The 24401-nt window shown below is 37.9% G+C and overlaps 1 protein-coding gene across 2 annotated transcripts in view; it reads left to right on the top strand.

The window, feature by feature from the left end:
- The window catches only part of ACVR1C (activin A receptor type 1C), a 48051-nt gene extending 39800 nt beyond the window's left edge, over nt 1-8251 (top strand). For both annotated transcript variants that reach the window (XM_081313062.1, XM_081313063.1), the window contains exons 6-9: nt 290-446; nt 1400-1524; nt 5441-5571; nt 7606-8251. In XM_081313062.1, coding sequence (XP_081169188.1) covers nt 290-446; nt 1400-1524; nt 5441-5571; nt 7606-7728 — 536 coding nt within the window. In that variant the 3' untranslated portion in view covers nt 7729-8251. The remainder of the gene's footprint in view (nt 1-289; nt 447-1399; nt 1525-5440; nt 5572-7605) is intronic.
- Nucleotides 8252-24401: the final 16150 nt, after the last annotated feature.

Genomic DNA, 24401 nt, shown 5'->3' with positions numbered 1-24401 from the left:
GCTTTGAAACAGAGATGAGCACCGACCCCTAGAGTTGGAAACGAGTAGCACGCATGTGTGGGGGAACCTTTACCTTTACCTTTACCTTTCACTTGAACATAAATAAAAGTTGCCACTCAGTCAGGAATCTTGCTTTCTTAAGTAGAAAGAATATTTTATTTTATTCCTCCTATTAGTGTTGATGTATTGCATTTATCCTAAGACCTGAATACCAGTGTAATATGTGTTTTCTGTTCAGTAAACCAATTGCACATTAGTCTGAACTTGTTATATATTTTGTGCTTCAAAGGAAAGCCAGCTATTTCACACAGAGACTTGAAATCTAAAAATATTCTAGTCAAAAGGAACGAAACCTGTGCTATTGCTGACTTGGGGCTAGCTGTGAAGCATGACTCTGTATTAAACACAATTGACATACCACAGAATCCGAGAGTAGGAACCAAGAGGTAAGACAGACAAAAAAGTAAAGTTTTTTAAAATTGTGATATGAGCATAAAACTGAAAATATATTGGACAAATGATCTCTTGTAAATTGCCCCTCTTCATTTCAGTGATAGGTCCCCAGATTTGTGCAGTCTTGTCAATCATTCTGTAATTTTGTTTTTCAACTTTGTTGTTGAGCATTTTTAATTACCACATGATCTATAGCCCTACATGTCTGGACAAGAAAGAATCAAAATACTGATAACTTCTCCTTGAGATCTTTCAGAAACTGTTTTTGTATGACTCAGTCTATTTTTTTGCCTTGGTAAACTCTATAACCTCTTGAAATCAAATAAGGCATTTCCTTAAATAAAAGGTATGGATTGTGAGGAGCTGTAGGGTTTATTTTTCTCCAGATCTCAGGAGCAAAAACAGAACTGTAATTTATTATGGAGGGAACATTATTGCTCATTCCTGGGTATATCCTATTAAAACAAATTGAAACTTCTGAGAGACAATTAGGTGAATGAATCAACCTTCCTATCTCCATTTGAAAGTAATTGAACTTATTGAAACCTTTTTATGTAGAAAATCAAGTACTTTGAACATGTCTCAAATTGACCTGCACTTAACATGAGAGTGCATATTTTGTTTTGCACTGTGGTAAATTGATGATCAATGCTATATTTGGGAACCATTTGTTCCTTTCCTATGTGTGTGATTCAAATTGATTATAGGGAAACTGCAAAAGTGGGAGGATTTGTGGGGAAATATGAATAATATTTTGAATCTTTCCTCTCAAATACGTTTACTTACTTAAGGATATCACATGTATTATCCATTTGGATTATCCTTCCTTTAATCATGCTGCTGAATATTGGAAAGACTAATTAAATTCTCATTACCTGTGATAAACAACTTGTAATTTTCCTTTCATCAACAAATTTATGAATTTCACTGTCTCTGTGTTTGAAAGGTACATGGCTCCAGAAATACTTGATGATACAATGAACATAAATAACTTTGAATCTTTCAAGCGTGCAGATATCTACTCTCTTGGACTGGTATATTGGGAGATATCCAGAAGATGCTCAGATGGAGGTATGACCCATGTCTCTTATTAAGGCTACTTACACTTAGCCAAAACTTTTGCTTCTTACTGAATTTTTTATTCATTTTGGACATGATGTATTACATTTAATTATACAAAAAAGTGTAACCTGTTTTAAAGAGCTTTTAAAATAAAAAGAGGTATATTTTTTAAACAATCTATCATTAAGACTTATTAACCAAAACAAAAAGCATAAACAGGGTAAAATGAACATTTAATTAACTGAGATAGAAATAGAATCAAAAAGGTAAATGTTTTCAATTTTCAGAAGCACATAGAATGAGAGCAAGGCAACTCTTATTCAAAACAGTTCAGGTGATTTCAAATTACAGAGAAGTAAATTCTGACAACAGTGATTTGAACACTAAGGGGAAATAATCTTTTATATTACTATTGTCAAGCTATGAAACCTACTGCTTTTAGGACCACTGCGTGCTTCTAGCTTGCCTACAGAGCAGGGAGGGAGACAGGGAGAACTTTGGATCCACAGGTGTTCTTATCATCGTGAGAGCCAAAAAGTTGTTTTGGCAAACTAGAGTATCTCCTCATAATAATTAGTGGGAGATGTACTGGACAATATGACCTGAACTGTCAGAGCGGGGAGGTGAAGATTCATTCTTTCAATTAACTGCTTCCAGCCATTTCTTTAGAGCTGACTTTCACTTTAATCCTATCAGTATGATATTGCTCAATAAAGTTTACATTAGAGAACACAATGGCTCTGGTGTTTTTCTTAGTTCAGTTTTTCAGCTGGAGCTTGACAGCTATTACTTTTCTGAATTTGGACAATAGGGATGGACACTTTCTGAAATTCATGATCTTTGTCTATGGAATTTCTCAATCATCCAGGCAATGGTTGTCCTAAAGGTGCTTTTCCCAAAGGCAACTGGACTTTTAGGGGACCCTAAATAGGTCTAAAGTCACCCCAGAGAGGCAACAAAGAAGGAGGGGAGCCCCGCCAAGTGCAGAGAGACAGCAGTTGATCCGATTGTTTGGGGAAAGCCCTCCAGAAACCAGCAGAAGAAAGGCTAGCTTCACTCCAGAGTCTAGCCCAAGCTACAAGCAGTCGAAGCCAAAAAGCACTAACTTAAGCTTGATCATAATGTGTTTGGAACTGGATAAGAATATCGATTCTCTCTCTTCTACTTGATAATTGATTTCCTGGGGGGGGAAAAACCCAAGAAGAAAAAATCCTCCAAAAGTGAGAAGGAGGGGGACTCTTGCTCCACCCTCCCACAGAAGGAAGCAGCGAATTAAACTTTTATGGCGGACAGAAATATACTGAAGTGAAATGAATATAAGACTTAAATCTGGATAAGTTTGAAATTGGTGGAATTTGTTAAGATTTTCTTTTCAAAAGATTATTGATGAAAACAGGAGAAAGTAATTGCTTGTTTTGAAAACTGAAAATGAACTGGTATTGACATCTAGTGGTGGATGAAAATATACAACTGTAGTTGCTCTAATACAGAAGTTGGCAGAAAGCCCAGGAAAAGATAACTTGTTTTTGTGACCTTCAATGTCTTAACTAAACAGAGAACAGCTGCAACAAAGAAAAGAAAACATTTTGGGCTACCTACAAGGCAAGAATTATAAACCTTAGGAAAAAAAATTGACCTTCCTGAATTATAAATATCTATTGAACTGTGACTCTAAAGCTGTTTGCAGAGAAAGGAAAACTTTGATTTTTTGCTATCATAGAACATCAGAGATCTACAGACAGAACATATTAAGAAAAAAACAAATACTTTCCAGGAGGAAATGTATACTATGTTACAACTAATTCAAATGACAATGATTTTAAACCATGAGGAAATTAAAAACAACTTTGAAAATATAAATGAAAACATCTTCAATTTAACCTTACAACAAAAAAACTCTCAGAAAATAAAAATAGAGAGTGATCAGGTAAAGCAGAGAACTGAAAATAAACCAGAAGAAAGAGTTTTAAAGATGGAACCCAATGATGGAAGGAATTATGACTTAACCCAGATGGAGAAAAACTTGCGGGAAATATCAGACATGGAAAAGATAACTTACACTTCAAGACTGCAAAATAAGTCTGAGGACAAGAAAAAAGATTCGACAAAATGGATTATAGAGCTGTCAGGAGAACTACGAGAACTTGAGAGACAAAAAATGATGAGAGAAATTAAGAGAGAGAGAAAGAAAAATATTTTCAATGAATACAAAGGGGCAAAACCCTCCCACAAAAACATCTTACTGGATTTGTCTCTTGTACTTACATCTACAAGACTATGGGAAGACTTTTTGGTCCAGCGGACCATACAGATTAGGAAAGATGTTTGGCAAAAAAAAAGAGGCTAAGCTAGAATTAAGAAATTAGATGATGGGATTTATCAGATGGAATATCTAAAGGTTAAGCACTTGTTTGAATATGGTTAAAACAATAGAAAAATTCTGGATATAAATGTATCTTAGCTTAAGAGGGACATGTTTCTCAAGTAGTATACTATTTCCTTCTTTTTTTCTTCTCTTTTTTGTTGCTTTTTTAAAGATATGAGAAATGTAAAATTGTTGGGATGGCTTGTATGAGGAAAAAGACTTAAATACTTAAGTGCAGTTAACCGAGAAAATCTTAATGGTAAGAATGTTTTGAATATTGTGGGGAAAACAAATCTAAATAAGAAAACAGGATCTATGACAAGGTAATTAAGATGATCAATTAGAAAAGAAGCTTTATATTGATGTGGTTGTTAAATACTAGAAAAATGTTTATATTCAATTGTTATCTATCAAAATACTAAGAAATATACTAATTCAAGGTTGGTAAAAGAGGATATTATTGGAAGAAGAGAAGTCAAAGAAAGCTGCTATGTGGATTAATAGAAATTAATTGTTATTGATTGCTTTTTAAATATAAACCCAGACAAGGTGACTATGTTAAAAAATAAATAAAATATATTTTTTAAAAAAGGATATAATCTTTGAAGACTACAAAATTCGCTTAAGAGAGCCAGTTTGGTGTGCTGGTTATGGTGCCAGGCTAAAACTAGCCGGGTGAACTTGAGGCAATTGTTCTCTCTCAATCCTAAGAAGAAAGTAGCAACAAACCACTTCCAAGCATCTTGCTGAGAAAATTGCAGGGGGTTAGTCCAGGCATTTGCCAGGAATCAATACTGACAAAAAGAAACAAAATAAAACAGGCTTACATTTAGAAACACAGTTCTGAAATCTATAAAATTCTTTTTTTGGTTCTCAAAACACTTTTACCATCAAAGTCTGGAAGATCTCTTCCTGTCACCCAAATACTAAATTATAATATTGTAGAATTAGATACAGATTCCTGTAAAAGATTTGCAATCTCATGTTATGTTACCTTATAAATAGGGTCTGTTATTATTGTTACAAATGTATCTTATCCTTCTTCTCTCAGACCATATCATAACTTGGTTAACCATCAGCTTTTTTTAAATTTTACATAAGAAGGATTGGTAGGGAAAAATATGTGTCAAATTCAGGATCTTGTCCATGGTACAGATTTAAATGAAGATAGTTTCCAGTTATTTTTAATTTGAGCCTAATGGCTCTAAACATTCTGTTTTATCACTTATATTGTGTATAAAAGTTATATTGTGTAAAAAGTTAATATTTTGGTATTGAACAGTCTTTTGAAAGAAAAACAGGTGTTGATAGAGAAACCATTCTCTTGCAAGCCACTGTCTCCAGTTATGTTCAGAAGTAGAGGTCGGCATTTCCCCGAGGAGGTCAGGAAATTCTAACTCCCATCATGTTTGGACATTCCAAGTTATGGACAAGTTTTTAATAGAAAGTTGTGTTAGGAAGTTGGTAACTATTATAGTTACAAATGTTTTAAAACCTGTTACTTATAATATTTGAAATGATACTAATAAAATAGCTATTTGTACCTCATTACTTTCTTAGGAATTGTAGAGGAGTACCAGTTACCTTATTACGAAGCTGTGTCTTCTGATCCTTCAATAGAAGAAATGAGAAAGGCTGTCTGTGAACAAAAGCTGAGGCCAAATATTCCAAATCAGTGGCAAAGCTGTGAGGTAACATCATCACCTTCATATAATATATATGTGTGAATATATATATATATATATATATATATATATATATATATATATATATGCAAATTATTCAAATTGCTAATAAAGAATTTTGGGAGGCCGAGATGGCCATTTCGAACTCTTTATGTTCTCATCAGTCAGTCATACCCTTTATCTGAGATTCGAACCTGGGCTGATTGTATATTAGGCAGTTGTTTTAACTTGCTGAGCCACAGGTTCTTTCTCTCTTTTTATTAGCTAGAAGGCAAGGCTAAATATATGTTAAGTATTTGTCAAGGCTTTGTGAAAGCACCTTGCTAATTAACTCTTTCATTCCTGCTTTGGCCTGTCTCAAGGCTTATCCACAGGATATAGTCAACTATGACAGCTCATTATTTGTGCAAATTATTCAAATTGCTAATAAAGAATTTTGGGAGGCTGAGATGGCCATTTCGAACTCTTTATGTTCTCATCAGTCAGTCATACCCTTTATCTGAGATTCACATATACGGTATATGAATATATATATGTGAATATATATATATACACATACATACATACACACACACACACACACACACACACACACACACATTTTAAATATTCTCTAATGGTGTAAAAGAGACACAGTGTAAAGTCTGGGTGCCTTTTACTTTCACATTCCTAAATTTCATCTAGAATAAGAAAGTGCTAGCCTATCTAGAGGCACCAGGTAGTTGAACAGGCAAATGAGGATATGGACAATTGGAAGGAAGGACAATTGGAGCAGACAGGAGGACACACTATCTTTTTAACTTTCCTTAAAAAACTAAAAGTGAAAAACAGCAAAAAAGAAGAAGGTATTTGGGCCTACATAAGTGGTGGGATTCAAATATGGGAATAAACAGTTCTCTGTGTGGATGCCACTTCTGGAAGTCTGTTCTGGGCCTGGGTAACAAAAAATTAGCTACTGATTCTGCCGAACTGGTACGAACTGGCTGAATCCCACCACTGGCCTACATGTATATGAAATTTCTTTTTCCAACATTAGAAAGGCTGGTTTTTCAAGGAAGACAGTATCCTAATGTGGTTAGGCAGTGTGTAACTGATGAAGATCTTGCCAATTTCAGGCAGCTGTGCAAGCCCCAAGGGGGTATTAATCAACCAATTAAGGTCAGAGGGCAGAACTTGTTAACTTGTTGGTAGCACTTATTAGGGAACTGTGCTGCACTGCAAAGAAAAGGTGCTCCAGAAGAGATATCTTGTAAGACACTCAGAAAGCTGGACAATATTTGAATTTAAGATAGATGGAGGACACAAGGAGAAAAAGGACCAGATGTGGCTAAACAGCAGCTCTCAGCACTTATTGCTAGGAATTCCCTAGGAAGCTGCTCCTAGCAAAAGCTGGAGTGCCACCAATTGCCTGATGATGGACATAAGCCTTTTCTGTTCATGTCCTTCAGCAATTGGTGTTACAAAGCCAATTGGAGATATGGCTAGTGCTTGCTTGAGTAAAAGCTTCAGTAGAAAAGGAGTATAAATTGTATCAACAAATACACAATAGTAACAGTGTTTTCCATGAATTTGTCCTTTTAAAGCCATTCAACTAGATGGCCATCACTACATCATTTAAATAGCAGCTTATCGACTTGCAAAGCTCCTTTTAATTTTTTCCAGTGTGATGTATGAATCTAGACATGGATCCAAAAATATAGGTGGAGGAATGAAAGTCACATTCATTTGAACAAATAAATGTTTCTTATTTTTCATTGGCTTTCTTCCTTTCCCAGGCAGTCTTTTTTGCATGTTGTTATATCCCAGCTCTCACCAGAATAATTTTTTGGGTACACAGAAGGTTGCAGAGGGAAGGATGAGACTAGTATGTTCATTACATGATCAGAATGAAAATTAGAGTCTAAGCCAGAATATGTGAATAATAAATATACATTGATGAATATTTTTGAATTGTTTTCTTGAGTGCTGGCAATATTTATACCATACCAAAACATAGCAGTGGGGATATTTTTTTTTATTCTTGGTTTGTCCTTTCTTAAGGCACTCAGACTTATGGGCCGAATCATGCGTGAGTGCTGGTTCACCAATGGGGCAGCTCGACTGACAGCACTTCGCATTAAGAAGACAATTTCTCAACACTGTGGACAAAATTCCAAAGCTTAAATTTACACACCGTGTAAAAATGGAACGGGAAAAATGTATTTATGTCTTTGGTTTTTGTATTGTTTTTGATTTTGCTCTACCTCACACGATACTCAGAATAGTACTGCGAAGCCCAAATCCCAGAATACTAGAATGTAACTCCACTGGTTCTTCACATTTCATCAGAATTAACTTTTGGTTGCTGAGTGATGTGTGTCTTGTTTTGGCTCGTATATGAAAAAATGGTTTCTTTTATGGGCATAATCTATGAACATGCTCCACAGTGTTGACATGATACTTCCTGCCATGGCCACAGAAGCTCCTGAATCACAGAGAATATATGAGAAGTGAACATCAGCGAATGTTTATCACCATAGCAGGGCCCTGTTCTTGTTTGCGTTGGTAGTATACATGAATTTAATACGCTAGACCAAAAGGGGGCAACTTGTGAGCTAATTTTATCTCACCTTCCGTCTAATTTCACTCTTATACAAAAACTGCTTCCTTTTTGGTGAAAACCGTCTCTTCATCCTCCTGGTATTAAGAGAGAGAGAGAGAGAGAGAGAGAGAGAGAGAGAGAGAGAGAGAGAGAGAGAGAGAGAGAGAGAGAGAGAGAGAGAGAGAGAGAGAGAGAGAGAGAGAGAGAGAGAGAGAGAGAGAGAGAGAGAGAGAGAGAGAGAGAGAGAGAGAGAGAAAGGTTGAAGATAAATTTCTTGACCTACTTCTGGTGGAACCCATTGTATTCTGGAAAGTTATCTCTGAAGGGGTGCAGCTTTTAAACAAAAGGTTATCTACTCTTCTAAGTAAACTCTGAGGACATTAAATGCATTGAATCTTTATTAAAGTGTATTGGCCACTGGCTTATTTTTTAAAAAAAAAATCTTGGAAATGACCAGCTTTTCAGTTCACTTCAAGAACTGAGAAGTGAACCATAAGAACTCTTTAGATCAGGGGTCTTCAAACTTGGCCCTTTTATGACTTGTGGACTTCAACTCCCAGAATTCCTCAGCCAGACACGCTGGCTGAGGAATTCTGGGAGTTGAAGTCCACAGATCATAAAAGGGCCAGGTTTGAAGACCCCTGCTTTAGATGCTGGGTTTGGAGACTTTCTGGAAGATATGGTTGACTGTAGGCTTTCCTCAGAAGATTTCCACAGGCTGTGTCTTCATGTTAACTAGATTTACTTGGTACTTTTTTTTTACTTTTAATTTTCAGCCAGCAACAGTGCCTGCCTTACTTTGTAGCAACTTGGGTGGAGGGAGGGGGGGGGACAAATATCTAGGAGTGTTTCCATCTTTTGTTCAGGAATCCCCTAGAGAAAAATGAGCCCCCTTTCCCACCTGCTGGCATTACAAATCCTCCTTAAAGAAACCATAGTATTTTATGACCAAAGGAAAAAAGTGCAAGCATTGCACTTTACATTGCCAATGTAAAGAATCAGAAGGAGATGCTGCCAATCAGAGCTGATATGATTGGGCTAAATCAGCCAAAGGTTTGGCTTCTCTGCATTCCTAAGGAAGTAAGCAAGTGAGAAACTGAGACCAAACTATCAAGGCATTTTTTCACAGAACTTTGTAGAATAGGTGGTGCAATATGTTCGTGTGTGTTTGTCTATGTGTATATGTGCAATGTAGATTTGTATATATGCACATATGTGCATAGATTTTATTAATCAAAGAAGACATTAAATAGAACATGCTTACTGTGAAAGCTGTTATATTATTAGTCACATAATAGACGGTCATTTATTTAAAAAATTAACCACCACATTATAGTTAAACGTTGGAAATTCTTTATCTTACGTGTCTTGTCTTCAAATTTCTGTCTGTGAACTAAATATTCTAAATCTAAAACAGTGTAAACACGACAGGATAAATCTGGAATGTCTGTTTTGTGGTGATGTGTATATATATATATATATATATATATATATATATATATATATATATATATATATATATATATATATATATATATATATATACATACATACACACACACACACACACACACACACACACACACACATATATATATATATATATATATATATATATATATATATATATATATATATATATATATATATATATATATGTCAAATAATCACAAGTATCAGTATTAAACTTTTGTAAATTTGAAAAAAATGGATGCATATACAGTATATGCCTTTGGGAAATCAAACTCATAAAAGTATTGGATTTGGGAGAGTGGCAGGTTCCTCTCTTTCTCTGTTTTTTCCCCAGGCCCCATTTTTAAAGTAATATATTCTGTCTCCTAGGTAGAAATCAAAGCAGAGCTATCTAGACAGCAGGAACAGTTATTCAGTTGTGGATATGCAGCTTTGATGCTTATTCTACAACCAGCATTGGCTAGACGTGCCTTTTTTTGTAAGCTAATTATGTTAAGATCTTCTCATGCAACCAGTGTTTTCCCATATAACTAAAGCTGACCAGGTAGAAAGAAAACATGGGAACCATAATTCTCATATGTACCTGTGGTTCACATGAATCCAATGTGGCATGGGATTGCCAGATTTCAGGCAGCTCTTGGATGGTTATGGTTTGCAAGTGAATTATTCCACTTCATAAACAGGAAACTGTTGCTGGTATTTCTGCTTGCAACTGTCTCTGTGCATGACAGAGAGGGTGAACTGTTCCCAGTCAGCCACCCATGATATTTTCAGTCTGAAATCCCAAATGGTGACTCTCCAAATTTCTAGGGGGGAAAAAAAGCTGTAGCTTAGCGGTATAGCATATATTTTGTATGGAAGGAGCCCCAAATTCTAGGGTGGGGCTAGAAAGAGTTTTATCAGGGAACAAAATGCTACCCTGATGATGAAAACAGTATCACTTTATTTTATTATTTTTCTGTCTTAGGAATCAAGCCAGCCATCTCAGGGATGTTCATATTAATTTTGGGGTCTTAAAAATGCAAATAAGTATGTTGACTTCTATCTTTTAAAAAAATCTAAAATCTGTATGCATCCCTAAGCCAAGATTTCATCAGTGTAGTCAAACATGAAAATAGGATTTTTGTTGATACTGACTCTTGTGATGTGAATATAACCTGTGCCAATATAATAGTAAACAGAGATTTATAAGTTGCCTATTGTCATCTTCACCATTAATGCCTAATTTAAATAATGAAATCATTCTTTTAGCTTAAACTAGCTTTTAGCATAATGCTAAAAAGGAAATGCACAGGTAACAACAGCTCCTAGCCAACTTGGGCTGAATTCCATACCTAAGCAACATCAGGCCTGGTTAGCATTTGAACTGGAGCCAATTCCAGGCTGTAGCTAAACCATGAAATCAGAATACATCCCTCCAAAGAGAAAGCAGTGACAAACTAATGCTGTAATACTAATACCAAGAAAACAGTGTGGATGTATTCACTCAATTCAAGGGCCTTTAATTATTTAAATTAGGCATTAATTATGTTTATGCTGATATTAAAACAACCGAATACATGTAAGAAGTGTGTGTCACAGATTCATGCATTAGTGGTTGATAATGTTCCTTGTGTTTTAATTTGAATTGTCATCTAAATGCCCTTGTTTGATCATCTCTAAATGATCCATTTATATACACAAAAATCATTTGATGCTATGTTTCAAAACTGATAAACAAGCAAAAGTGTGAACAGAGTCACCGATGATGACTTTTTTGAGACACAGATTTTCTGTAGTGTCACTCTTCTATATGTCATTTTACCATTATGCTTACATTTTAAAATTAGAATAACGTTCTGTTGCTGAAATTTATATTGTTATGTGAAAATAACAAGAGTGAGACATGACTTGCATGTGACAATTGTTGCTCATATTCTTTGTTCTTTAAGGACTGCTGATAAAGCCTGAACTCTATAAAGTGTGCAATTCTCACATGAATAATTACCATAGTTGCTTTACAGTTAACAGAATGCTGCCACAAATAGGGAGTTTGTGTGTTAAAATATTTTGTTATGGATAAGCTTGTGCTTTTCTTACTTGTGTGAAGTAATCCAATAGAATCAAGCACTTCCCATTCCTTACAGGCACCACAATTTTATGGCTTAGGGCTTAGGCAGAAAATAAGTATTAAATGCATTAAATAGTACTATTAAATGTGATGAAAGTGCAATAGATTAAATCTGAAGGAAATATGTGTAACCGAGTTGTGTAAATTTATATAGGAAGAAATAAGTTCAAATGATGGCTGTTGGTGGAGCAGAGCTCCATTCTAGAAGGGGAAGATGTAAATTTTTAATTGCAAATGCCTATAAAGAATATGTGTTAAGAACAGATTTCTCTTAAACTATCTTTAAATAAAATTATGGAACTGAATGGTGAAATAAGTTTTCATGCCATACTTCCTTTAACCTAGTATATATGTCACAAGAAATATTTATTTTTTAAACAAATAGCTTTAGTATTGCTGCTGCTGCCTCTAGCTGTAAATAATATGTCTGTTGTATTTTTGTATACTACTTTTTGCCTCTCAAAGCATATTTTTAAAGTGCCAATTTTACAATTTTAATTTTTCTTTGCTGTTTGTTTTTGTGATGCATAATTTCTTATAAATAATAAAAAATGAATGTCTGAGAAATGTATCTGATTTGCTGCTGACACATTCAAGCACAAATAATTAAAATATAAGGAGTCATTCCAGCCAAGAATGCAGACTTTTTCCCCCCAGTAAAAACAAAAGTTATCTTTTTATTACTTTTTAATTAATTAAAAAGAAAAAAGAGCAAAACACAAAAATAATGGTGAGATATCCATTTATCTTTCCAATGCTACAAGATCAGCCTTTTAATTGTAGTAAGGACCCAAAGAATTCATTTAAGTTGACAGACTGTCAAATTCCACATACTAGGTATATAATTCAAAAGAATATTATACTCTGAATATCTTAGCTTTCGTTGCACAATCATATTTATATAATCCATTACTTTCTCCCAAAATTTGCTAAGTATAACACATTGTAATAACATTTTAAAGAAGCATTGTCCTTGTTACATATCCAACAAAATGCTGGTTTTGACAGTCCTTTTTTATACAAACATAATGAAGTTCAGTGAATTCTAAATATTTTTTGTTGTATTTGTAATTTGAAGTCCTTTGATGTGTTTGCTATAGAAGTTAAGACATTCTCTAGGCAATGTGGGAACCTCTAATTCTTTATTTTACTCATTTCTTAACCTCTGCATATGAAAGAGATTTATTGATAACAAATATCTAAAAACTAAGACTAGGTTTGTTTGTTTTTTTAATTTTAAAGGAGTGACAAGTTGTTTTAATATCTCAGGTGTCTCAGAAGCTGAAAATGCTGTTGGTTCTGTGCTGTTAACTAAAGTTGTAACTGTTAATGTTGCCACAGTTACCTCTGATAGATGATATTTAACTCTTAACACAGTGTATGTTGAAAATTTGTTGTCATCATCTAACAATTGGTCCAAAGTCAGTATCCCTAGGGACGCGGTGGCTCAGTGGGTTAGGACGCTGAGCTTGTCGATCAGAAGGTCGGCAGTTTGGCGGGTCAAATCCCGAGTGCCGTGTAACAGACTGAGCGCCTGTTACTCGTCCCAGCTTCTGCCAACCTAGCAGTTCGAAAGCACGTAAAAATGCAAGTAGAAAAATAAGGACCACTACAGTGGGAAGGTAACAGTGTTCCATGCGCCTTTGATGTCTGGTCATGCCGGCCACATGACCATGGAGAAGTCCTCGGACAAACGCTGGCTCTTCAGCTTTGAAACGGAGATGAGCACCGGCCCCTAGAGTCGGAAACGACTAGCACGCATGTGCGGGGGAACCTTTACCTTTTTACAGTATCCCTGCTTCCACCCAGTTTTTCCATGTCACCATTTCTGAGTCAGGCCAAATTGGCTTTACGGGGAAACTGAACCTTAAAAATTGAGAGAAAGCAAAACATTTGTTTATTTATTTGGGGGGTATTGTCTTGAAGTAAAAAGTAGCTAGGAGCACTTGGGGCTGTGACTCCTAGGCTCCTAAGCCAGGAAAAACCTCCGAGCTCTCTGTTCAGAAGAGGGCAGTGCTAGGAGCAGTGGGTATCTTGCTGAAAACCCTCAAACTCTCAGGCTTCTGATAGGATCTGAGACTGAAGAAGACACCACCCATAGGGGTGAGGAGGGATTTTTTTTTTTGCACAAATATATGTGCACACATAAACTCTCAGAAAACACCCTCAAACCAAGCTAAAGACCACTGCGTATCTCAGGTATCATGTCCTTCTATTTATTTAAGATATATTCAAAATTACATTGTCCTTTCAGATGTTCATCTGATGGGATAAACCTGATGCCCCATTTGATCTTGCAGCGTGTCTGTGTGTGTGTGTGTGTGTGTGTATGTGTGTGTGTGTAAGCCTGCCTCTTTCCCTTAATCCAAGGATGGAATATTATGTTGTGCTAAAGAAGTATGATTCTGGAGGCATACACCAACTCTTAAAACAATAGATGTTAAAATTTTTTAGAAATATAAATAAAAGCAAGACTGCAGGAGAAGAGCATCCATCATCAAAAGCTTTGGCAGGCATACAGGTAGAACTCTTCATTTAATGGAAGATTTTCAAAAGAATTACAAGTACTTCTTGGGAACCAATTATTAATAAGACCGAAAATTGTGAAACCTTGAGAATAAGAACAGGAAGCTGTGGGTGGGGTGGAGTTGCTTTCATGAAATAGCAGAAGCACTGTGCTTACCATGAGATCCAAAGCACTGTTTCGCACAGGTTTTTCCAAGTATCCACAGTCATTGCTATCCTGAAAAGCACAATAGCATATTATTCAAGTAATATCCCCATAAGATATTAATTCCATTCTGTTAAATTACAAATAATTCAAAATCATATATAGGAAGAGCATGCCAAGTATCACAATACTTGGGATAATTTACATATTTTACCTAGTAGAGTATGAAGCTTTCTCCTTCAATGTAAAGTTTCTCCTTCAAAGTAAGCTTTTTAAGGATAATATCCCTGCACTGGACTATAATCCAGAAAGCTTTGGGAGACTATATGTACTATTGTTTAAAGTGTCTAATACCGGATTCTGATGTGGCTCATTAAATTATGGTGTCTTTATTGTTTGCTGACTGGATTTATGGGATATGCAAAACTGTAAGCCCAGGTTTTAAACAAACAAGCAAACAAAAATTGGCTCCAGATAACATGTTACGCCAAATCCAAACAAATCATATTTTGTGGTTTGTTGACCGAAGTATATCTGGTTCTGCTAGAACAGGCCAACATGGCTATTTTTCTGGAAAAAGTGTACACTGATTCTGATTTGAACTCTGTAGTAGCAACATATAAACCCTTCTGCCAAAGGGCCATCCAAAGGCTGCTACTTTGGTGGGGGGGATAGTTTCTAGTTTCAGCCATAAGGAAGGCAGAAGAATTGGATGATATTCTTCCACTCTGAGCAAATCCTCTCCTCCTGTTGACTTTTCACAGGGTGAGAGACTTCACGGAATTCTTCTTTGAAAATGTTCATGCTACCTTGGTCTAAATTTCGGTTGATCAAATCGCAGTATGCTAAAGAAGAAACTAGCCTTCCAAGGCCACATATTGAGTTGAACCAATGCTGCCTTTAGTTTGAAATGGCCTCCTCTGTGTCCAGTGGTTGCCTTTTTAACTGACCAGGCCAGGTATCACAACCAGACTTGCCTCCTGCATGTACAAGCAGAGTTGTAGCCCCTTCCTCAAACAAAAATGTCATTGATTCTCACATATCACATTCTTGTTTGAATGACTGACAGCTAAACTAATAGAAGATACTTATGGTCCATGAAGGTTTTAAGTAATGGAACATACACTTTATTAAACAAGATGTGATATTCCTCCATGGATAAGCGAATCTAGATGAGTTGGCTGAAGGAATAGCTTTTTCCCCCCCAACGTTCTTTGGGTTATCACACTCCCCTCCCCCATCACTAATCACTCACGCTACTGCTGATCCATGCCTGCTCTATTTCTCCATGGCCTCCTCCCTCCCCCTCCAACAGCTTATCCTGCAGTGAACTTGCACTTCCTTGACACTCTGGCGCTGAGTCAGGATGGTTCCAGATGTACGTCAGCTTACTGTCGCTTGTCTGCAGACTTTCACAAGAAAAAAGCTCAAGTATTGAGAAAGGTAATGAGGCGTTGAGTCACAAGTTTTGTTTTTAAAAGACCAAGTTGAAGTAACCCCAGTGCACCAAGCTGATGCAAGATGTTGTTTTGAATAGAAATGGATCCCCTGGTAAGTTTTTGGAAGACATGGAAGACTTCGTTACAAGTCATTTTCTAAAGCATTTCTTTGTTTAAGTGGACAATCACTTAAATATCAGCCAGCAGTGTGCTGCAGCTGCCAAAAAAGCCAGCACAGTGCTAGGCTGCATTAACAGAGGGATAGAATCAAGATCAGGTGAAGTATTAATACCACTTTACAATGCCTTGGTAAGGCCACACTTGGAATACTGCATCCAGTTTTGGTCACCACGATGTAAAAAAGATGTTAAGACTCTAGAAAGAGGGCAGAGAAGAGCAACAAAGATGAATAGGGGACTGGAGGCTAAAAGATATAAGGAACGGCTGCTGGAATTAGGTATGTCTAGTTTAATGAAGAGAAGGATGAGGGGGGACATGATAGCAGTGTTCCAATATCTCAGGGGCTGCTACAAAGAAGAGGGAGTCAAGCTATTCTCCAAAGTGCCCGAAGGTAGGACAAGAAGCAACGGATGGAAACTAATCAAGGAGAGAAGCAACCTGGAACTAAGGAGAAACTTCCTGACAGCTAGAACAACCTGCCTCCAGAAGCGGTGAATGCTCCAACACTGGAAGTTTTTAAGAAAAGACTGGACAGCCATTTGTCCAAAATGGTATAGGGTTTCCTGCCTGAGCAGGGGGTTGGGCTAGATGACCTTCAAGGACCCTTCCAACTTTATTATTATTATTGTTATTGTTATTGCATTTCACAGCCTGTCCCCAAACAATAATGTAATATCTTGATATTACATGTTATACTTACAGGGTGAAAAGTAGTAACTCTGCTGTTAACACAGGGTATGTCTAAACATGCTAGCTATTTTGTTGTTCAGTTGTTTGGAATGGTTGGTGCAGGGGGGGAGGGCTTGTTAATTTTTTATTCATTAGCCTCAGCTGGTACCTTGACTGAGACCATCACAATCTAACCCTTTGTTCCTGCAGGTTACTTTGTAAGGAAAATGATTTTCTCCCACAGTATTGCCAAACTTCCCTCCCCTTTCTTTTAATTTTTTTAAAACACATCTTTAAATTGCAAGGTAAGAACTTGACTATTTTGTTTCTGTGAAGCTGCACAATTAGTCCTAGCCACAAAGTTTCCATGGAGATAACAGAGGAAAGTAGGATTGAAAGACCTGTTCTTTCTGGCTCTGACAAGGAAGGAAGGAAGGAAGGAAGGAAGGAAGGAAGGAAGGAAGGAAGGAAGGAAGGAAGGAAGGAAGGAAGGAAGGAAGGAAGGAAGGAAGGAAGGAAGGAAGGAAGGAAAGGTCTGCATATCAAATAGATGATGTGGGAAGGGGAATGAAGGCATCCATGTGTGCAAATGTCAGAAAGCACTGGGAAGCCACTGGGACGAGTGAGGAGGAAACAGTCCCTACAAGAAAAAGGCAGGCACTAGTGTGGTCCACAAACCAGCTAGCCAGGGGAGCTTACCTTAAGCACCAGCTTGGCTGCTTACAAACTCACTGAAATCTGGTTTGGAATTTCTGAAGCTGGCTTGTGGATCAGCTTGGGATATGGACATAGCAAGGCTTCTGGAATTATTGCTCCTCAAAGTTAGAATCCAGGAAGGAAATTAATGTATTTGTTTGCCTTATACATATGACTGCCCATCTCAAATAAATGACGTTGGGTGGCTAACAATGTTAAGAGTAAATAAAAACAAATCCATTTAGGGGGAAAAATTAAAGCACTGAGGGAAAAAAATGCGAACAGCTGTTAAGGCAACATGCATCAGAGGATGAGACTTGAGCATAGAACTAGCTCTTTAAGGGCTTAGGAAAGGCCGGCAGAGTTGAGGCCAACCTGATCCCCAAAGGGATGATGTTCCAAAGAGTGGGGGTCATGGCCCTGCTGACCAACACTTTTTCTTAGCCAATGATACACAGAGCATGCCCCGCCTACTGAATTGGTTAGGACGAATAGAAATATCTGGGGAGAGATAATCCCATAAGTAACCCAACCCCAAGCCATGAAGGGCTTTAAAGGTGATTACTAGCACCCTGAATTGTACCTGGAAATACACTGGAAACCAATGAGCACTTTTAGCACCAATGGAAGAGAATATTTAGAACAGGGGTGTGCCTGGCTGAGGAATTCTGGGAGTTAGTCATAAAAGGGCCAAGTTTGAAGACCCCTGATTTAGAACATAGAACATGGAGTTTAAAGTTCAGGGTTGAACTGTGGCTTCCTTGGTCCTCTCTGAGGGGGGACATGATAGCAGTGTTCCAATATCTCAAGGGCTGCCACAAAGAAGAGGGAGTCAAGCTATCCTCCAAAGGGCCTGAAGGCAGGACAAGAAGCAACGGATGGAAACTAACCAAGGAGAGAAGCAACCTAGAACTAAGGAGAAACTTCCTGACAGTTAGAACAATTAACCAGTGGAACAACCTGCCTCCAGAAGCGCTGAATGCTCCAACACTGGAAGTTTTTAAGAAGAGACTGGACAGCCATGTCTGAAATGGTGTAGAGCAGACATGTCAAACACAAGGCCCGGGGGCCGGATCCGGCCCGCGAAGTGGTTTCATGTGGCCCGTGAAGCCATCCTGGAAACAGTGGGGGAACGGCCCCCACTGCCTTGGCCCTGGACCAGAGACCCTCCTTCTGCCACAGACCCTCAGATCTGTCCCACTCCTGCCCAGGCCCCCCATAGGCACCCTCGATGCGAACGATGTAGAACTGGCCACGCCCACCCAGTAGGCCATACGCACTCTAGCCATGCCCACCCAGTAGGCCACGCCCATCCTGGCCATACACACCTGGCCCCTTGAGGGCAACCGCAATGCTGATGTGGCCCTCAATGAAATTGAGTTTGACACCCCTGGTGTAGAGTTTCCTGCCTGATCAGGGGGTTGTGCTAGATGATCTTCAAGGTCCCTTCCAACTACTGCTTCTTCTTCTTCTTCTTCTTCTTCTTCTTCTTCTTCTTCTTATTATTATTATTATTATTATTATTATTATTATTATTATTATTATTATTATCCCCGAAGCATTCATTTTCATCTTAATTAATAGCAATAGAATAACAATAGTTTTCTTGCAGACATTTTTGCAGACATTTTCTTGCATTACCCGACTAGGACACTAATGATATTACCTAGTTGGGTAATGAATCATCTGCAAAAAAAAAAAATCGAGTTCAGAGAGCACCTAGGACCCTACAGTTCTGCTAGCATTTGATCTACCTAGCAACGTAGTTGACCTTAAATAGTTAATGCATCAGAAGTTGGCAGAGAACCACACACTGCATTAGAAATGACTCCAAAAGCCCTACTTTGGAGGCTTTCCCTGGTGCATTTTTAAGTCAGAATTGGCCTATGATTTCCTATGGCTTGGTAGTCCATTTTTTTGTCTTAAGGTTCTTTTTTTTTCCTTTTCAGAGCCTTGACAGTTTATCTTCTGGCTGTTTGGAACTGTTGTTTTGGTAGTTCTTCCAGAAAACCTCTACAATGGGTGACTAAACTAAAGGTCCAGGGCTGTAATCCACCCATCCCTTGTTCACAACTCCCAGTGCAATTCTTAAAAGACCACTGTAACTTCATTTTATGTGACAAGGGGGGAAATTGTGCGATACATGGGCTGTATTCAGTGAAATGGAAATTTGTATCATCTTTAATTTAATCTATTTTTTGTAATGAAATGCCTACTCTTTAAAACCCAGAAATCCTGCCATACAAAAAATAAGAATGAGCTTCTACTTGAAAAAAAGGTATGCACCCTTTGTGCTCCAGTATTATCCTTGCTCCAAGCAATGCTTGTTATCTTTTTTAAATGGTCAGATGAATGCATTATCAGTGTGAATACATCTTTCTAAAGAAAGTTATGGGCTGGCAATGAAGCTGATGGAGGCTCTTTCCTTTTTTTCCAGCATCTAAAAAGAGAAAATAAGAATCCTTTATAATATTTATCTTATTTTATTTATTTTATTTTTATTACATTTATATCCCGCCCTTCTCCGAAGACTCAGGGCGGCTTACAAGCTTAGCAGTAGCCTTCATTCTATGTATATGCCTGCTTGTTAGGGCTTTCACACACACCCCAAGCGGCATTATTACAAAGTCAGCTTATTGCCCCCAACAATCTGGGTCCTCATTTTACCTACCTGGGAAGGATGGAAGGCTGAGTCAACCTTGAGCCTGGTGGGATGCGAACCTGCACTAATTGCAGGCAGCTGGTGTTACTTAAGGAGGCATCAGCCCACTGCTCCACCAAGGCTCTATTTAAGGGGCAGAAATGGGCACTGGTTGTTTTCTGCAACAAAACAATGGAAAAAGAAGAGAAGGAAGGACCAAGAAGAAGAGGAAGCAAATTTAAACCAGTGGGCGCTAATACATTATTCACTCAAGCAAGAGGAGTGATAATATCCTCCCTGGAGGAACTATCTAGTTTGCATTTTGGAAAACAAAACCAAACCAGGAGGAAGGTGACTTAGTTTTAACCCAGAAAACCAGCTGTGGTTTTTCTCCTCACACTTTGAATTCCACCGCCACTAAAAAAAATATTCAAAAGGCAATCAGAATTTAAGAACTGGGTGGGAATCTTTGCTCACAGACCACCTGTCCAACCTATTCAAAATATTGGGGTTTGCCTTGAGCTGGATTTTCTTTTGTCTCAAAAGATGCCTTAAGGGTGAAGCTAGATTGGATTGAGGCAACCCATATTAATCAATGGAAGGGCTTGCCTCCAGAATTTGTGGGTGCTCCAATACTGGAAATTTTTAATAAGAGATGGGACACTCATTTGTCTGAAATGGCATTAGGATCTCCTGCTGGAGCAAGGGGTTGGACTAGAAGACCTCCAAGGTCCCTTCCAACTCTGTTATTCTGCTGGTTATCTCTGTCTGTTTTCCGTGAAGCTTCTCCATATTGTCTGCACTGCACAGAATCTGCTTCCCAATGCAGACTGGCTGCCAAAGGATAGCTTGCTTTTCTGCCTGTTCTCTCCGTTCCTTGATTTTTTGCTTTGTTAGGGCTGGCAGCTGGGCTGACTATAACAAGGATTGATCTGCCTGGATATAAGACAGGTCTTTAGCGTGAGCTATAAATAAAATCACAGGATGAAAAGAAAGTAAAAGGGAATGGAATCGCACAAGGGGAGGAAAGGGAAGAAAATGGAACAGAAGAGAGAAATGGATGGAAAGCAAGCAGATGATGAGGGTGATAAGGGAAATAGGTACACCAGTGGCACAGAGTTAGCATGCTTTGTTAGATCAAAGCTGGGATGGACACTGCTGCGGAATAATAACAATAAAGAAAGCAAAAAGGTAGTACCAATAGTAATAGGCAGTCCCAAAACAACTGGAGCATCTCTTGAACACCATCAGCACTGACAAATACATTACCATTGTCATTCACCAAATCCACCAATTCATTGAATTTAGTAGTTAATTGCAAAAGCTTTACTAGAAACAGCTTACATCCTGTGACGATATCTGTAACACCATCAGACATCCACATTTGCCTATCCCAGGTCTTTGGAAAGGATTCAGTGGGTAGACAAAAATGCCAAATACGGTCTGAACATCTGGAACACTGTATGACAAACCATATTAACATAAATAAGTCCAACAATTAAAACATCAGAACATCAAGGGGAACTAGTAAAATACAAAGCTGAACACCATAACATTGTAAAAACATGAAAGCCTGTATGGCTGTCTCTGCTATTCAGCCTGCTTCATCTAACCAGGAGAGCTTGGGATAATAGAGCCATATGTTGCCTTTAGCTGATATTTGGTTTTTCCTTCCTTTTTTGATTCCATGATAGGAGCAAAGCCAAAAGTAGGGAAACCACTTTCCCCGTTGTGCTATTTAAGCAACACAGGGGCATGCTACAGCACCCAAAGGTCCAAACTGAGATCAAAAGTAATTTTAGAATCCCTATGTTTCTGGTGACAAGTGAACAGGGGCCCAGGAAGCAGCTTAGAAGCCTAAGAAGGAGAAGGAGAAGGAGGGTTGTGATGAGAAAAACCAAGTTCTGCCTGAATCAATGTACTCTGAGTCCTCCAGGATGTCAAATAGCCTAATATGAATTTTAAAGATCCAGTGTCATGGTTCCGACAGAGAGAGATGAATAAAGCAGAACTCTGAGGCTTGAAGATTCCTCAAAGAACATAATAATAATAATAATAATAATAATAATAATAATAATAATAATAATAATAATAATAATAATAATAATAATAATAATAATAATAATAATAATAATTTAATTTCTATACATGTTTATTAGTTACAAAGTATCAGCACGGTCAAGAGTGAAACCAAGTCTGGATACACAAGTAACAATTCCCCATTACAAAGTTAAAAATCCCACATATAAAGCTATGCAAGCAACTACGTTCCCCAATGCAGTCATTTGGTGGGCTTTTTCCACAACGCCCAGCCTGCAGTCTTGGGAGCAGCCAATGACCTTGGTTCCCACAGGACAAAAGATTATTATGACTAGCGAAGCACCTGGGCAACCCCCTCCTCCCTCCGTTCTATGTGGCAACTCAGAATGAGCAGGAAAATGGTTGTAGCCATGCTCAGTCACAGCGCTGACATCCAGTTTTATGAAAATTTGCCCAGGAGGCTAGGAGATTCATTCCTGCATCTCTCAAATGATCTTTGCTTCTCAGGGCTGATTGTCTCTAATAAGTGGGGAAGATCCCACCGCATTTAGAAAAATGTAACTTCTTCCTTATGAGAAAACATGATCCCATGTTTTTAAAATGCTTCTCTAAAAGCTTTCTTATAGAATAAATGATTAAAAGGAAAGAAAGAATAGTAACAGATGTGCATGGTTGTTAGTGCTTGATAGTGCTTTGTAGTTCATATCCCAGGGCTAGGAAACCTGATGGCCTCCAGATGTTTTGGACTACAAGTATCAGGATTCTTCATACTGACTGGAACTGCTGGAAGCTGAAGTTCTCAGATCTGACCAACTTCAGTCTTTCTATTCCTGCCTTATCCAATACTAACCCCATGTCCCCAGGGAGGTAATAGGCAGCAATCTATATGGAAGGAAAAAGCAGTAGAGGAGAGACGTTATTCAATTCTTATGGGTTACTTCTAGCCCCTGATGAATCAAAGGCAAGACCTTCTAGATCAGAGAAAATGGAAAAGAAATATAAATACAGATAGTCCTCGATTTACAACAGTTCGTTTGGTGACCATTCAAAGTTACAACAGCACTGAAAAAAGTGATTTATTATCATTTTTCACACTCATGACCATTGTAGCATCCCCACAGTCACACGGTTTACATTCGAATGCTGGGAAAATGGTTCATATTTATGACGGTTACAGTGTCCCAGGGTCATAGGATCACCTTTTTGCAACCTTCTGACAAGTAAAGTCAATAGGGAAGCCAGATGTACTTAGCAACCATGTTATTAGATACAATCAGCCCTGAGAAGGAAAGATCATTTGAGAGACGCAGGAACGAATCTCCCAGCCTCCTGGGCAAATTTTCAGTGTCTATAAAAACTGGATCTTTAAAATCCGTATTAGGCAATTTGACATCCTGGAGGACTCAGAGTACATTGATTCAGGCAGAACTTGGTTTTTCACCGCAACCCTCCTTCTCCCTCTTCATCTTAGGCTTCTAAGCTGCCTCCTGGGCTCCTGTTCAGTGGTTCACTTAACAAATGTGGCAAGAAAAGTTGTAAAATGGGGCAAAACTCACTTAACAAATTTTTCACTTAGCAACATAAATTTTGGGCTCAATTGGGGTCTTAAGTTGAAGATTACCTGTAAGTGAGGGCATCTTAGTCAAGACCAGCTCTATCCTGCAACCCACAATTTTCTGAACAGGTAGAACTTTGAGAAGCTGTATCTGTGCATAGCTGAAACTTAGTAGGAAATCCTAAGCATCTGTCAAATATCATGTAGCACCTAAAAAACATTTGCCTAAAGATGGTTTGTGCAGTTATGTCAGAAGAGCGTTCTGAAAGCTGTCTAACCACATTCAGCCTAAGCATACGCATTACGGGAAATGAGAAAGCAAATGAAGCACATTTTTCATGCACAAAGGTAGATACAGGAAATTTTAGAAAATACCACTGCTGATTAAAAAATAATTCAGAAGAAAGAAGAAATTAAAGCTAAAAGCTAAAATATTTTGTGGGTTTTTCCCTGTGATGGCTATTGATGCATCATTTCATGTGGGAAATGCTAATGTGTTCTTCAAAATTTATCTCATGAGGAACCCCATATTCCTGATGCTCGAAGGGAAATTCTTGACCATTTGAAAATGTGACTGTGGCTGATAGCTGCTTGAAGTCACGGACATCTACAGATTTGCATTCCTAGAAATCTCCAGGAATCTCCAGCGATGCCATTAATGGACTTTTTCTATCCATTCTGACTTGCAGAGCTTCTCTGCAGCCTTTTGAAAGTCAGGAAACTGAAATAGAGGAAATTCAAGGTAGACATTAGCTGTTTATCAATTTAATATAGCCACCTA

The sequence above is a fragment of the Vipera berus genome (genome assembly GCF_964194415.1).
Source record: "Vipera berus genome assembly, chromosome: 1".
NCBI classification, from domain to species: Eukaryota; Metazoa; Chordata; class Lepidosauria; order Squamata; family Viperidae; genus Vipera; species Vipera berus.
Note: the sequence above shows the minus strand (reverse complement) of the source record. Positions and strands in the feature narration are given on the sequence as shown.